We start from the raw sequence: 12,333 nt of genomic DNA on the forward strand, positions 1-12,333 counted from the left end.
TGTTGCCGTGACATCACACTGTCTCCAGCGGATCTTTCAGCATGTGTGGACGATTGGTGCCAGGAGATCACTGGTGAGATGCTGAAGTATTAGAATGGAGTTCCTGGTGTAACATGGTGGGAAACCCATTATATTACTGGCGGGGAGGCGAGGACAATCACAACAGGGAATCCCACCAACGGACAACGTGATTCGTGCCTCTCACAATATCTTGTGTTCCTGATGCCATTCACGCCTGATGCAAACGGAAGTACAAAATTCTAAATTCCGCCCAAAAGGATATTATTGATTTAAATATGGAATGTGAGCAACAGCCATATAAACTATTCCTGATTGATCAAGGAAAGTACCCTCACACACAGGGCTGCCAATTGGAGTGAGGGAGTGATTAATTGGATAATAGCCAGAATAAAGGATGTCCTGAGATTGTCTTCTTCACGGCAGAGAGGAAGATTATCCAGAGTGAAGAATAAAAATAGACATGACAAGGGATAGAGACTCAAAGACAATAAGATCAAAGCAGTGACAGATACCATTCTGTGTCTCTGCTGTCCAAGTTTCACATATGAGAGTATGTTCCACATTGTACCTTTTTGAAATAATTTATTTGAGAACTTGATAAGTAAGTTCTGATTGTTCTCAATAAAGTGGATTGACAACACAGTCCTGCTGCTAAGGCAGTTCCTGCCTTCGAGGGTGCAAAGATTTCCAAAGTCTTACAGCACAAAATCGAGCAACACAGTAAATGGAAGAGAAGAAAAAGATTTGGAAGAAGAAAAGCAAAATCCCCAAAGCAGATCTGTCACTGCTGTCTTTCCGTGTGCTGTGTACTCACTTGGTCCCCATATATCCTGGCACTGAGTGTGCAGTGTCTGACATGCACCGTTATAACAATATGAAGTTGCATTTCCACAAGGATGAAAATTTTTCTTGAACACGTTTACTGGACAATGTGAGGATGAGCCTGTGCAGTATTCTGCAAAATCACACTCGCCAATGGGTTTCCTGCAGACTCGGTTTGGTTTTACAAACTGCAAATTGAAAAGAACATGTTGGAATCTTGGCCATAAATCAATAACATTCATTTGTATTGTCAATAAATGGCAATGTCTGATTACAGCACTGTACACCACCACAGCTACAACATTGTCACATCCACAATTCTAAACGCTCACTACTTTTTCACATTATAAAATGACAAGTTACAGTTCTAACAGTCTTCAGAAATAATAAAAATTAAACTGAGCGTCAACACAAACTAATTTTGTTACAATTTTTCTGCTGGTTAGCAAGCTGTATCTCATCTTCCATTGTATCAGTTAGTGAGCAGTGTCTGGTCAATATCTCTGCTGGTTAGCAAGCTGTATCTCATCTTCCATTGTATCAGTTAGTGAGCAATGTCTGGTCAATATCTCTGCTGGTTAGCAAGCTGTATCTCATCTTCCATTGTATCAGTTAGTGAGCAGTGTCTGGTCAATATCTCTGCTGGTTAGCAAGCTGTATCTCATCTTCCATTGTATCAGTTAGTGAGCAATGTCTGGTCAATATCTCTGCTGGTTAGCAAGCTGTATCTCATCTTCCATTGTATCAGTTAGTGAGCAATGTCTGGTCAATATCTCTGCTGGTTAGCAAGCTGTATCTCATTTCCATTGTGAAATGAATGAAAATTGCTTATTGTCACGAGTAGGCTTCAATGAAGTTACTGTGAAAAGCCCCTAGTCGCCACATTCCGGCGCCTGTCCGGGGAGGCTGGTACGGGAATTGTATCAGTTAGTGAGCAATGTCTGACCATTAATGGGGGTGACTCAGATAACAAGCTGGGTCCAATTCAGTTGGCGAGATATTATATCTGATCATCTAATGGCTGTTGTTCAGTTAGTGAGCATTATTTGACCATCCGATATTTATTTTACTGAGTGAGATATATCTCATTACTCATTGGGTTTTATACAGTCAGTGAGATTATGTACATATATGGCTGTCTGTAACATAGGGAGTATGCGGCGTGATATCATTGCAGTTGACTTGCACAGGTTTTCAATTTAGCCACAAGTAGCTTGTTTATATTTGTGTTTAGCTATTGCTGGTGTCTGAACCCAAACTGTATTACCACCTCAAAGTTTTTCTGAAGTACAGAAGATTTAACTTTTACAATGTGTTTGACTACCTTTCTTGTGGTCAAGTCTGGTGACAAGGATTAAAAATGACAAGAAAACAATTTGAGGTGTAGCATGGCGATAAATGCTTTGTACAGTGTAACTAGTTGGCATCATGGCCGGAGGCAATGGCTGTGTTCATGACTATTAGTGAGTTTGTGGAGGGGCATGATATCTGGACTGATTATGTAGAAAAGTTGGGACAATTTTTCCGAGCAAATGGAAACGCAGATGAGGCTAAAAACCATTCAATTTTCCTGAGTATATGAGGGGCAAAGACTTACAAGTTAATGAGGAATTTAACACCACGTAAAGCGGGGAACATTTCATTTAAGAATTAGTTCATTCGTTCAGAATCATCACCATCCTAAGCCTTCAGTGATTGTCCAATGTTTGAAGTGCCATCGTCATTTTGGAAAGGCAGACAGTGTGCAGCTGCTTTTGTGGCTGAACTGCATCAACTCTCTGAGCACTGGGAGTTAAAGGCAGTGTCAGAGGATATGGTGCAGGACTGGGAGGTAAAGGCAGTGTTAGAGGATATGCTGCAGGACTGGGAGGTAAAGGCAGTGTTAGAGGATATGCTGCTGGACTGGGAGGTAAAGGCAGTGTTAGAGGATATGCTGCAGCACTGGGAGGTAAAGGCAGTGTTAGAGGATATGCTGCAGCACTGGGAGGTAAAGGCAGTGTTAGAGGATATGCTGCTGGACTGGGAGGTAAAGGCAGTGTTAGAGGATATGCTGCAGCACTGGGAGGTAAAGGCAGTGTTAGAGGATATGCTGCAGCACTGGGAGGTAAAGGCAGTGTTAGAGGATATGCTGCAGCACTGGGAGGTAAAGGCAGTGTTAGAGGATATGCTGCAGGACTGGGAGGTAAAGGCAGTGTTAGAGGATATGCTGCAGCACTGGGAGGTAAAGGCAGTGTTAGAGGATATGCTGCAGGACTGGGAGGTAAAGGCAGTGTTAGAGGATATGCTCCAGCACTGGGAGGTAAAGGCAGTGTTAGAGGATATGCTCCAGCACTGGGAGGTAAAGGCAGTGTTAGAGGATATGCTGCAGCACTGGGAGGTAAAGGCAGTGTTAGAGGATATGCTGCAGGACTGGGAGGTAAAGGCAGTGTTAGAGGATATGGTCCAGCACTGGGAGGTAAAGGCAGTGTTAGAGGATATGTCCAGCACTGGGAGGTAAAGGCAGTGTGAGAGGATATGCTGCAGGACTGGGAGGTAAAGGCAGTATTAGAGGATATGGTCCAGCACTGGGAGGTAAAGGCAGTGTTAGAGGATATGCTGCAGCACTGGGAGGTAAAGGCAGTGTTAGAGGATATGCTGCAGGACTGGGAGGTAAAGGCAGTGTTAGAGGGTATGCTGCAGCACTGGGAGGTAAAGGCAGTGTTAGAGGATATGCTGCAGCACTGGGAGGTAAAGGCAGTGTTAGAGGATATGCTGCAGCACTGGGAGGTAAAGGCAGTGTTAGAGGATATGCTGCAGCACTGGGAGGTAAAGGCAGTGTTAGAGGATATGCTGCTGGACTGGGAGGTAAAGGCAGTGTTAGAGGATATGCTGCAGCACTGGGAGGTAAAGGCAGTGTTAGAGGATATGCTCCAGCACTGGGAGGTAAAGGCAGTGTTAGAGGATATGCTGCAGGACTGGGAGGTAAAGGCAGTGTTAGAGGATATGCTGCAGGACTGGGAGGTAAAGGCAGTGTTAGAGGATATGCTGCAGCACTGGGAGGTAAAGGCAGTGTTAGAGGATATGTCCAGCACTGGGAGGTAAAGGCAGTGTTAGAGGATATGCTGCAGGACTGGGAGGTAAAGGCAGTGTTAGAGGGTATGCTGCAGGACTGGGAGGTAAAGGCAGTGTTAGAGGATATGCTCCAGCACTGGGAGGTAAAGGCAGTGTTAGAGGATATGTCCAGCACTGGGAGGTAAAGGCAGTGTGAGAGGATATGCTGCAGGACTGGGAGGTAAAGGCAGTATTAGAGGATATGGTCCAGCACTGGGAGGTAAAGGCAGTGTTAGAGGATATGCTGCAGCACTGGGAGGTAAAGGCAGTGTTAGAGGATATGCTGCAGCACTGGGAGGTAAAGGCAGTGTTAGAGGATATGCTGCAGCACTGGGAGGTAAAGGCAGTGTTAGAGGATATGCTGCAGGACTGGGAGGTAAAGGCAGTGTTAGAGGATATGCTGCAGCACTGGGAGGTAAAGGCAGTGTTAGAGGATATGCTGCAGGACTGGGAGGTAAAGGCAGTGTTAGAGGATATGCTGCAGCACTGGGAGGTAAAGGCAGTGTTAGAGGATATGCTGCAGCACTGGGAGGTAAAGGCAGTGTTAGAGGATATGCTGCAGGACTGGGAGGTAAGGCAGTGTTAGAGGATATGCTCCAGCACTGGGAGGTAAAGGCAGTGTTAGAGGATATGCTGCAGCACTGGGAGGTAAAGGCAGTGTTAGAGGATATGCTGCAGCACTGGGAGGTAAAGGCAGTGTTAGAGGATATGCTCCAGCACTGGGAGGTAAAGGCAGTGTTAGAGGATACGCTGCAGGACTGGGAGGTAAAGGCAGTGTTAGAGGATATGCTGCAGCACTGGGAGGTAAAGGCAGTGTTAGAGGATATGCTGCAGCACTGGGAGGTAAAGGGAGTGTTAGAGGATATGCTGCAGGACTGGGGGATAAAGGCAGTGTTAGAGGATATGCTGCAGGACTGGGAGGTAAATGCAGTGTTAGAGGATATGCTGCAGCACTGGGAGGTAAAGGCAGTGTTAGAGGATATGCTCCAGCACTGGGAGGTAAAGGCAGTGTCAGAGGATATGCTGCAGGACTGGGAGGTAAAGGCAGTGTTAGAGGATATGGTCCAGCACTGGGAGGTAAAGGCAGTGTTAGAGGATATGTCCAGCACTGGGAGGTAAAGGCAGTGTTAGAGGATATGCTGCAGGACTGGGAGGTAAAGGCAGTGTTAGAGGATATGCTGCAGCACTGGGAGGTAAAGGCAGTGTTAGAGGATATGCTGCAGCACTGGGAGGTAAAGGCAGTGTTAGAGGATATGCTGCAGGACTGGGAGGTAAAGGCAGTGTTAGAGGATATGCTGCAGGACTGGGAGGTAAAGGCAGTGTTAGAGGATATGCTGCAGCACTGGGAGGTAAAGGCAGTGTTAGAGGATATGCTCCAGCACTGGGAGGTAAAGGCAGTGTTAGAGGATATGCTGCAGCACTGGGAGGTAAAGGCAGTGTTAGAGGATATGCTGCAGGACTGGGAGGTAAAGGCAGTGTTAGAGGATATGCTCCAGCACTGGGAGGTAAAGGCAGTGTTAGAGGATATGTCCAGCACTGGGAGGTAAAGGCAGTGTGAGAGGATATGCTGCAGCACTGGGAGGTAAAGGCAGTGTTAGAGGATATGCTGCAGGACTGGGAGGTAAAGGCAGTGTTAGAGGATATGCTCCAGCACTGGGAGGTAAAGGCAGTGTTAGAGGATATGCTCCAGCACTGGGAGGTAAAGGCAGTGTTAGAGGATATGCTGCAGGACTGGGAGGTAAAGGCAGTGTTAGAGGATATGCTCCAGCACTGGGAGGTAAAGGCAGTGTTAGAGGATATGTCCAGCACTGGGAGGTAAAGGCAGTGTGAGAGGATATGCTGCAGGACTGGGAGGTAAAGGCAGTGTTAGAGGATATGGTCCAGCACTGGGAGGTAAAGGCAGTGTTAGAGGATATGCTGCAGCACTGGGAGGTAAAGGCAGTGTTAGAGGATATGCTGCAGCACTGGGAGGTAAAGGCAGTGTTAGAGGATATGCTCCAGCACTGGGAGGTAAAGGCAGTGTTAGAGGATATGCTGCAGCACTGGGAGGTAAAGGCAGTGTTAGAGGATATGCTGCAGCACTGGGAGGTAAAGGCAGTGTTAGAGGATATGCTCCAGCACTGGGAGGTAAAGGCAGTGTTAGAGGATATGCTGCAGGACTGGGAGGTAAAGGCAGTGTTAGAGGATATGCTGCAGCACTGGGAGGTAAAGGCAGTGTTAGAGGATATGCTGCAGCACTGGGAGGTAAAGGCAGTGTTAGAGGATATGCTGCAGCACTGGGAGGTAAAGGCAGTGTTAGAGGATATGCTGCAGGACTGGGAGGTAAAGGCAGTGTTAGAGGATATGGTCCAGCACTGGGAGGTAAAGGCAGTGTTAGAGGATATGCTGCAGGACTGGGAGGTAAAGGCAGTGTTAGAGGATATGCTGCAGCACTGGGAGGTAAAGGCAGTGTTAGAGGATATGCTGCAGCACTGGGAGGTAAAGGCAGTGTTAGAGGATATGCTGCAGCACTGGGAGGTAAAGGCAGTGTTAGAGGATATGCTGCAGGACTGGGAGGTAAAGGCAGTGTTAGAGGATATGCTGCAGCACTGGGAGGTAAAGGCAGTGTTAGAGGATATGCTGCAGCACTGGGAGGTAAAGGCAGTGTTAGAGGATATGCTGCAGGACTGGGAGGTAAAGGCAGTGTTAGAGGATATGCTGCAGGACTGGGAGGTAAAGGCAGTGTTAGAGGATATGCTGCAGCACTGGGAGGTTAAGGCAGTGTTAGAGGATATGCTCCAGCACTGGGAGGTAAAGGCAGTGTGAGAGGAAATGCTGCAGGACTGGGAGGTAAAGGCAGTGTTAGAGGATATGCTCCAGCACTGGGAGGTAAAGGCAGTGTTAGAGGATATGCTGCAGCACTGGGAGGTAAAGGCAGTGTTAGAGGATATGCTGCAGCACTGGGAGGTAAAGGCAGTGTTAGAGGATATGCTCCAGCACTGGGAGGTAAAGGCAGTGTCAGAGGATATGGTGCAGGACTAGGAGGTAAAGGCAGTGTTAGAGGATATGCTGCAGCACTGGGAGGTAAAGGCAGTGTTAGAGGATATGCTGCAGCACTGGGAGGTAAAGGCAGTGTTAGAGGATATGCTGCAGGACTGGGAGGTAAAGGCAGTGTTAGAGGATATGCTCCAGCACTGGGAGGTAAAGGCAGTGTTAGAGGATATGCTGCAGCACTGGGAGGTAAAGGCAGTGTTAGAGGATATGCTGCAGGACTGGGAGGTAAAGGCAGTGTTAGAGGATATGCTGCAGCACTGGGAGGTAAGGCAGTGTTAGAGGATATGCTCCAGCACTGGGAGGTAAAGGCAGTGTTAGAGGATATGCTCCAGCACTGGGAGGTAAAGGCAGTGTTAGAGGATATGCTGCAGGACTGGGAGGTAAAGGCAGTGTTAGAGGATATGCTGCAGCACTGGGAGGTAAAGGCAGTGTTAGAGGATATGCTCCAGCACTGGGAGGTAAAGGCAGTGTTAGAGGATATGCTCCAGCACTGGGAGGTAAAGGCAGTGTTAGAGGATATGCTGCAGGACAGATTGGTTTGTGGCATTAATGAACTCAGCACACTGTATCGTTTGTTGGGGGAAGCCACACAATTTCAAGAAGGCTCTCGAAGCTTTTTAGGGCATGGAGGTGGCTGCCAACAATGCAAAGGATATTCAAAAGGCACATAGTGGGCACAGGCAGGTGCAACACATCAAGAAAAGAGCCAGTAAACAAAAAGGCAAATGCAGTGGAATGTGGCATACACTGTGCCAATCATTGCAAGGTCAAGGAAACTGTGTCACAATTGCAACAAAAAGGGACGTTTGGCTGAAAGGTTCAAGAGTGCTCAGAGCAAGTCAAACCTGGGCAGGGAATTTGAAATTCAAAGAAGCCTCAGTTTGCCAGGAGGCATAGATATAAGGTCCATGGGGCAAAGTTTAGAGGAGATATGCGAGGCAGGTTTTTTACACAGTGAGTGCCTGGAACACGCTGCCTGGGGAGGTTGTGGAAGCAGATACATTAACAACATTCAAAAGGCATCTTGATAAACACATGGATTGGATGCGTATGGAGAGATACGGCACAAGGAAGTGCTGAGAGGCTTTGGCCATGGGTGGTATCATGACCAGTACAGGCTTGGAGGGCCGAAGGGCCTGTTCCTGTGCTATATTGTTCTTTGTTTTTTGCTACGCATCACCTGGAAAGCACAGAGCAGGATGTGCTGCTATAACGTGTTCAATTTGAGCGAGGTGCGTGCGGGGCCTATTTATGCTGCAGTGGAGATTAATGGACAGAAATTAAGATGGAGGTGACACAGGAGCCTCTGCATCTGTCTCCAGTGACCTGTAACGTGAGACCTTCATCACTGTCAACTACCCGGCCAATCTTCAGGTCATCTGCAAACTTACTTATCATCCGCCTGACATTTTCTGCAATATTGTTTATATATCACAAATAATAGTTCTGGATGACAATCCATATTTTCCAATTTTGTAGGTGTCATAACTTTAAGAATTGACTCCATCTGTTAACTTAATACTTCTTCCAAATTCAACAAGTGTTCTCCTTCTCTAAGTCCTGTTACTAATGCTTCATCCAAGTACACAACAACACCCAATAAGCGTTGCAGTAACTCTCCTTGATTCTTTAGAATATAGCACAGGCTGATTAAATTCCAAAAAGTACAACCCCTTATGGGTGTTTACGGTCACATATTCCTTTGAGGCATTGTCCAGCTCCAGCTGATGGTAGGTATAACTCTTGTCTAACGTAGTCAACATTTGACCTCGAACCAGTTTTGTTTATTGATTGTGGGTCTTCTCCCCACCACTGTGACTGAGGCCCCAGTCCCCACTTCCACCCTTAACACCGTTTACCACTAACTCCACTGTGATCGGAGCCACTTTGCCTACTTTTATATTACTAACAGACATAATCTTCCACTTTGCTTCAGCACTATACCCTCTGTGTAAAAATCTTCCCCTGCCCATCTCCACTGAACCTTCCCCCCCTCGCCTTGAACCTGTGCCCCCTTTGTAATTGTCATTTCCGCCCTGGGAAAAAGCCTCCTACTGTTCACCCTCTCTATACCCTGAATAATGTTATAAACTTCAATCAGGCCGCCCCTCAGCCTCCGTCTCTCTGGGGAGAACAAACCCAGTTTATTCAATCTCTCCTCATAGCTAATACCCTCCATACCAGGCAACATCCTGGTAAACCTTTTCTGTACTCTCTCCAAAGCCTCCACGTCCTTCTGGTCCACAAATTAGAGTAAATAACAAGAAAAAAAACTTTTTATTGAATATAAAAAAATTGAACAATGAAATAATACTCCTTTACTCCCCACTTAGCTTAACAAATAAACACAGACTTTCAGATTAACACAGATTGCAAAGTATATCTTAAGATACAACGGTTTCAGTAACACAAAGTTCCTTTAAACCCACAAGCCTAGGGGCTGGTTTAGCACAGTGGGCTAAACAGCTGCCTTGTAATGCAAAGCAAGGCCAGCAGCACGGGTTCAATTCCTGTACCGGCCTCCCCAAACAGGCGCCAGAATGTGGCGACTAGGGGCTTTTCACAGTAACTTCATTGAAGCCTACTTGTGACAATAAGCGATTCTGATTATTATTAAGCTGGCTGTGGCCAAACACGAAATCTGCTCTGAACCCAAGTGAGTGTGTGTGGATTTCTCCTCAAAATTCCCCCAGATGATTGTCACATAGTTTCAAAACTCCACTCCAAAATACAGCTTTAAAATCTTCTTTCATAACACTGCTTTCCATCAACAGTTTGCATTCCAAAATCAAGTCCAGGTTTTACAAGTTTTTTTTATTTGTTCATGGGATGCAGGCATCGCTGGCTGGGTCAGCATTTATTGCCCATCCCTAATTACCCTTGAGGAAGCAGTCAATAGTCAACCACATTGGACTTCCGGTTGCGGCTATGACCAGCTAAGTCGCACGTTTGGCTGCTCCTGCTACAAAGGTGTTTTCGGGCCGATTGGAGGGCCCCAACGGCGCTGTAAGGACAAATCCCGGTGGGGGAAGGCTCCCTGAAGAGAACCAGACCAACTTTATGGTCGGTACCCGGAGTGGGGTGGTAAAGAAAGCAACAGCAGCTCCCAAAAAAAAGCGGGGGAAGAAGACCAAAATGGCGGCCGGTGGAGCACCCGAGGAATGGAGGAAATGGGCGGAGGAGCAGCAGGCCGCTCTCCTGCGCTTCTTTACGGAGCTGAAAATGGAGCTCTTGGAGTCAATGAATGCGACAACCACCAGGCTGATGGGAGCCCAGGCGACCCAAGAGGCGTCGATTCGGGAGCTGCAACAGGAGATGACTGTGAGGGAGGAGGAGGCCACGGTCCTCGTGGGAAAGGTAGAGGTGCACGAGGCACTCCACCTGAAATGGCAGAGCCGTTTTGAGGAGCTGGATACCCGAATGAGGCGGAAGAACCTGAGGATCTTGGGCCTGGCAGAAGGCCTGGAGGGGTCAGACCTCCCGGGATATGTAGCAGAAATGCTGAGCTCCCTGATGGGGGCAGGGGCCGTCCCTTCGCCCCTGGAGCTGGAAGAGGCCTACAGGGTCATGGCTAGGAGGCCAAGAGCAAATGAGCCCCCGAGGGCGGTGCTGGTGCGGTTCCAGCGACTCAGCGATCGTGAGAGAGTGCTGGAGTGGGCCAAGAGGGAAAGGAGCAGCAAGTGGGAGAATTCGACGGTGAGGGTCTACCAGGACTGGAGTGCGGAGGTGGCAAAGCGGCGGGCCCGGTACAACCGGACGAAGGCGGTGCTACATGCAAAACGGATCAGGTTCGGAATGCTGCAGCCAGCGCGCTTGTGGGTCACCTACAGGAACCAACACCACTAATTTGAGTCCCCAGAGGAGGCGTGGGCCTTTGTACAGGAAGAGAAACTGGACTCGAATTAGACCCAGGGGATACTTGGCGGCCGTAGCCGCTCGGGTACTTTCAGCTGAATTCTTGGTTTGGATTTTGAACTCTTGCTGTGGTTTTTCTTCTGATGTTTTTTCCCCCTTTGCCAACTTCCCTTAGTTATTGTTATTGTGGTTATTCATGGTTATTTATGGTTATTTATGCTGTTTGGTAGAGGGCGACTGTTAAGTACATTGTTATTTGTTATTTATCTGTTATTTATAATGTTAAGTTGGGGAGGTGGGACGGGGGGGAGAGCAGATCGGGGATATGGGCTCCTAGGGGGGGTTCTTTTACAGGCATGGACGGGGACGGGGGTGGAACTGAAGATGGCGGGGTGGGGTGTGGCAGGGCGAAAGCGCGGGCTTTCCTCTGTTTTCCCGCGCGCGGGGCAGAGGAGGGGGGAGGGGAGGAGTGCGGGGCGTGGCTAGCAATGGCGACCTTTCCCGCGCTGGAGCGGGGCCAGGGAGGAGTGGCAAGGGGGGGGGAGGCCCCCCCCCGAGCCGGGGGAAGTCGGAGTGGGGCAGGAGCAGCCGGGTCAGCGTGAACCAGCTGACTTACGGGAGTACGATGGAGGGTACATCGCGGCTAGGAGGGGTCCTAGCCTGGGGGGGGGGGGGAGGGGGGTTAGGGAGGGACACCGGGTTGCTGCTGAAAAGACCAGAAACGGGAAGTGGAGGACTGGAGAGGTGGGGGGAGGGGGACATCGCCATGGGGAGCGGGTCAGAAGGGGAGGGTCGACCCGGGGCGAGCAGGGAACAGGACATGGCTAATCGGCAGGGGAAGGGGGCGGGTCGTCCCGCGACCCGGCTGATCACTTGGAACGTGAGGGGGTTGAATGGGCCGGTCAAGAGATCAAGGGTATTCTCACACCTGAAGGGACTGAAGGCTGATGTAGCAATGTTACAGGAGACCCATTTGAAGGTAGTGGACCAGGTTCGCCTGAGAAGGGGGTGGGTGGGACAGGTGTTCCACTCTGGATTGGACGCAAAGAACCGGGGGGTGGCGATTCTGGTGGGAAAGAGGGTGTCGTTCGTGGCGGAGGAGGTGGTGGCGGATAAGGAGGGTAGGTATGTGATGGTGAAGGGTAAGCTGCAGGGGGAGAAAGTGGTGATGGTCAACGTATATGCCCCGAACTGGGATGACGCGGGTTTTATGAGGCGCCTATTGGGCCTCATTCCGGGACTGGAGGCAGGGGGCTTGATCATGGGGGGGGACTTTAACACAGTGCTGGACCCCGGGCTAGACAGATCGAGCGCAAGGACCAATAGGAGGCCGGCAGCGGCAGAAGTGCTGAGGGGGTACATGGAGCAGATGGGAGGAGTAGACCCATGGAGGTTTGGTAGGCCGAGGGCGAGGGAGTATTCCTTTTTCTCCCACGTCCATAGAGTGTACTCCAGAATCGATTTCTTCGTGTTGAGCAGGGGGCTGATCCCGAGGGTACGGGAAGCTGAGTA

The 12,333-nt window shown here is 49.1% G+C and overlaps 1 protein-coding gene across 1 annotated transcript in view; it reads right to left on the bottom strand.

Annotated features, from left to right (window-relative positions):
• Positions 1-684: 684 nt before the first annotated feature.
• Positions 685-12,333, bottom strand: part of LOC119963785 (disintegrin and metalloproteinase domain-containing protein 12-like) — a 247,970-nt gene continuing 236,321 nt past the window's right edge. The window contains exon 14 of the mRNA XM_038793069.1: positions 685-1,031. Within this exon, the coding sequence (XP_038648997.1) occupies positions 717-1,031 (315 nt within the window). The 3' untranslated portion in view covers positions 685-716. The remainder of the gene's footprint in view (positions 1,032-12,333) is intronic.

This window comes from Scyliorhinus canicula, chromosome 3 (genome assembly GCF_902713615.1).
Source record: "Scyliorhinus canicula chromosome 3, sScyCan1.1, whole genome shotgun sequence".
Lineage (NCBI taxonomy): Eukaryota > Metazoa > Chordata > Chondrichthyes > Carcharhiniformes > Scyliorhinidae > Scyliorhinus > Scyliorhinus canicula.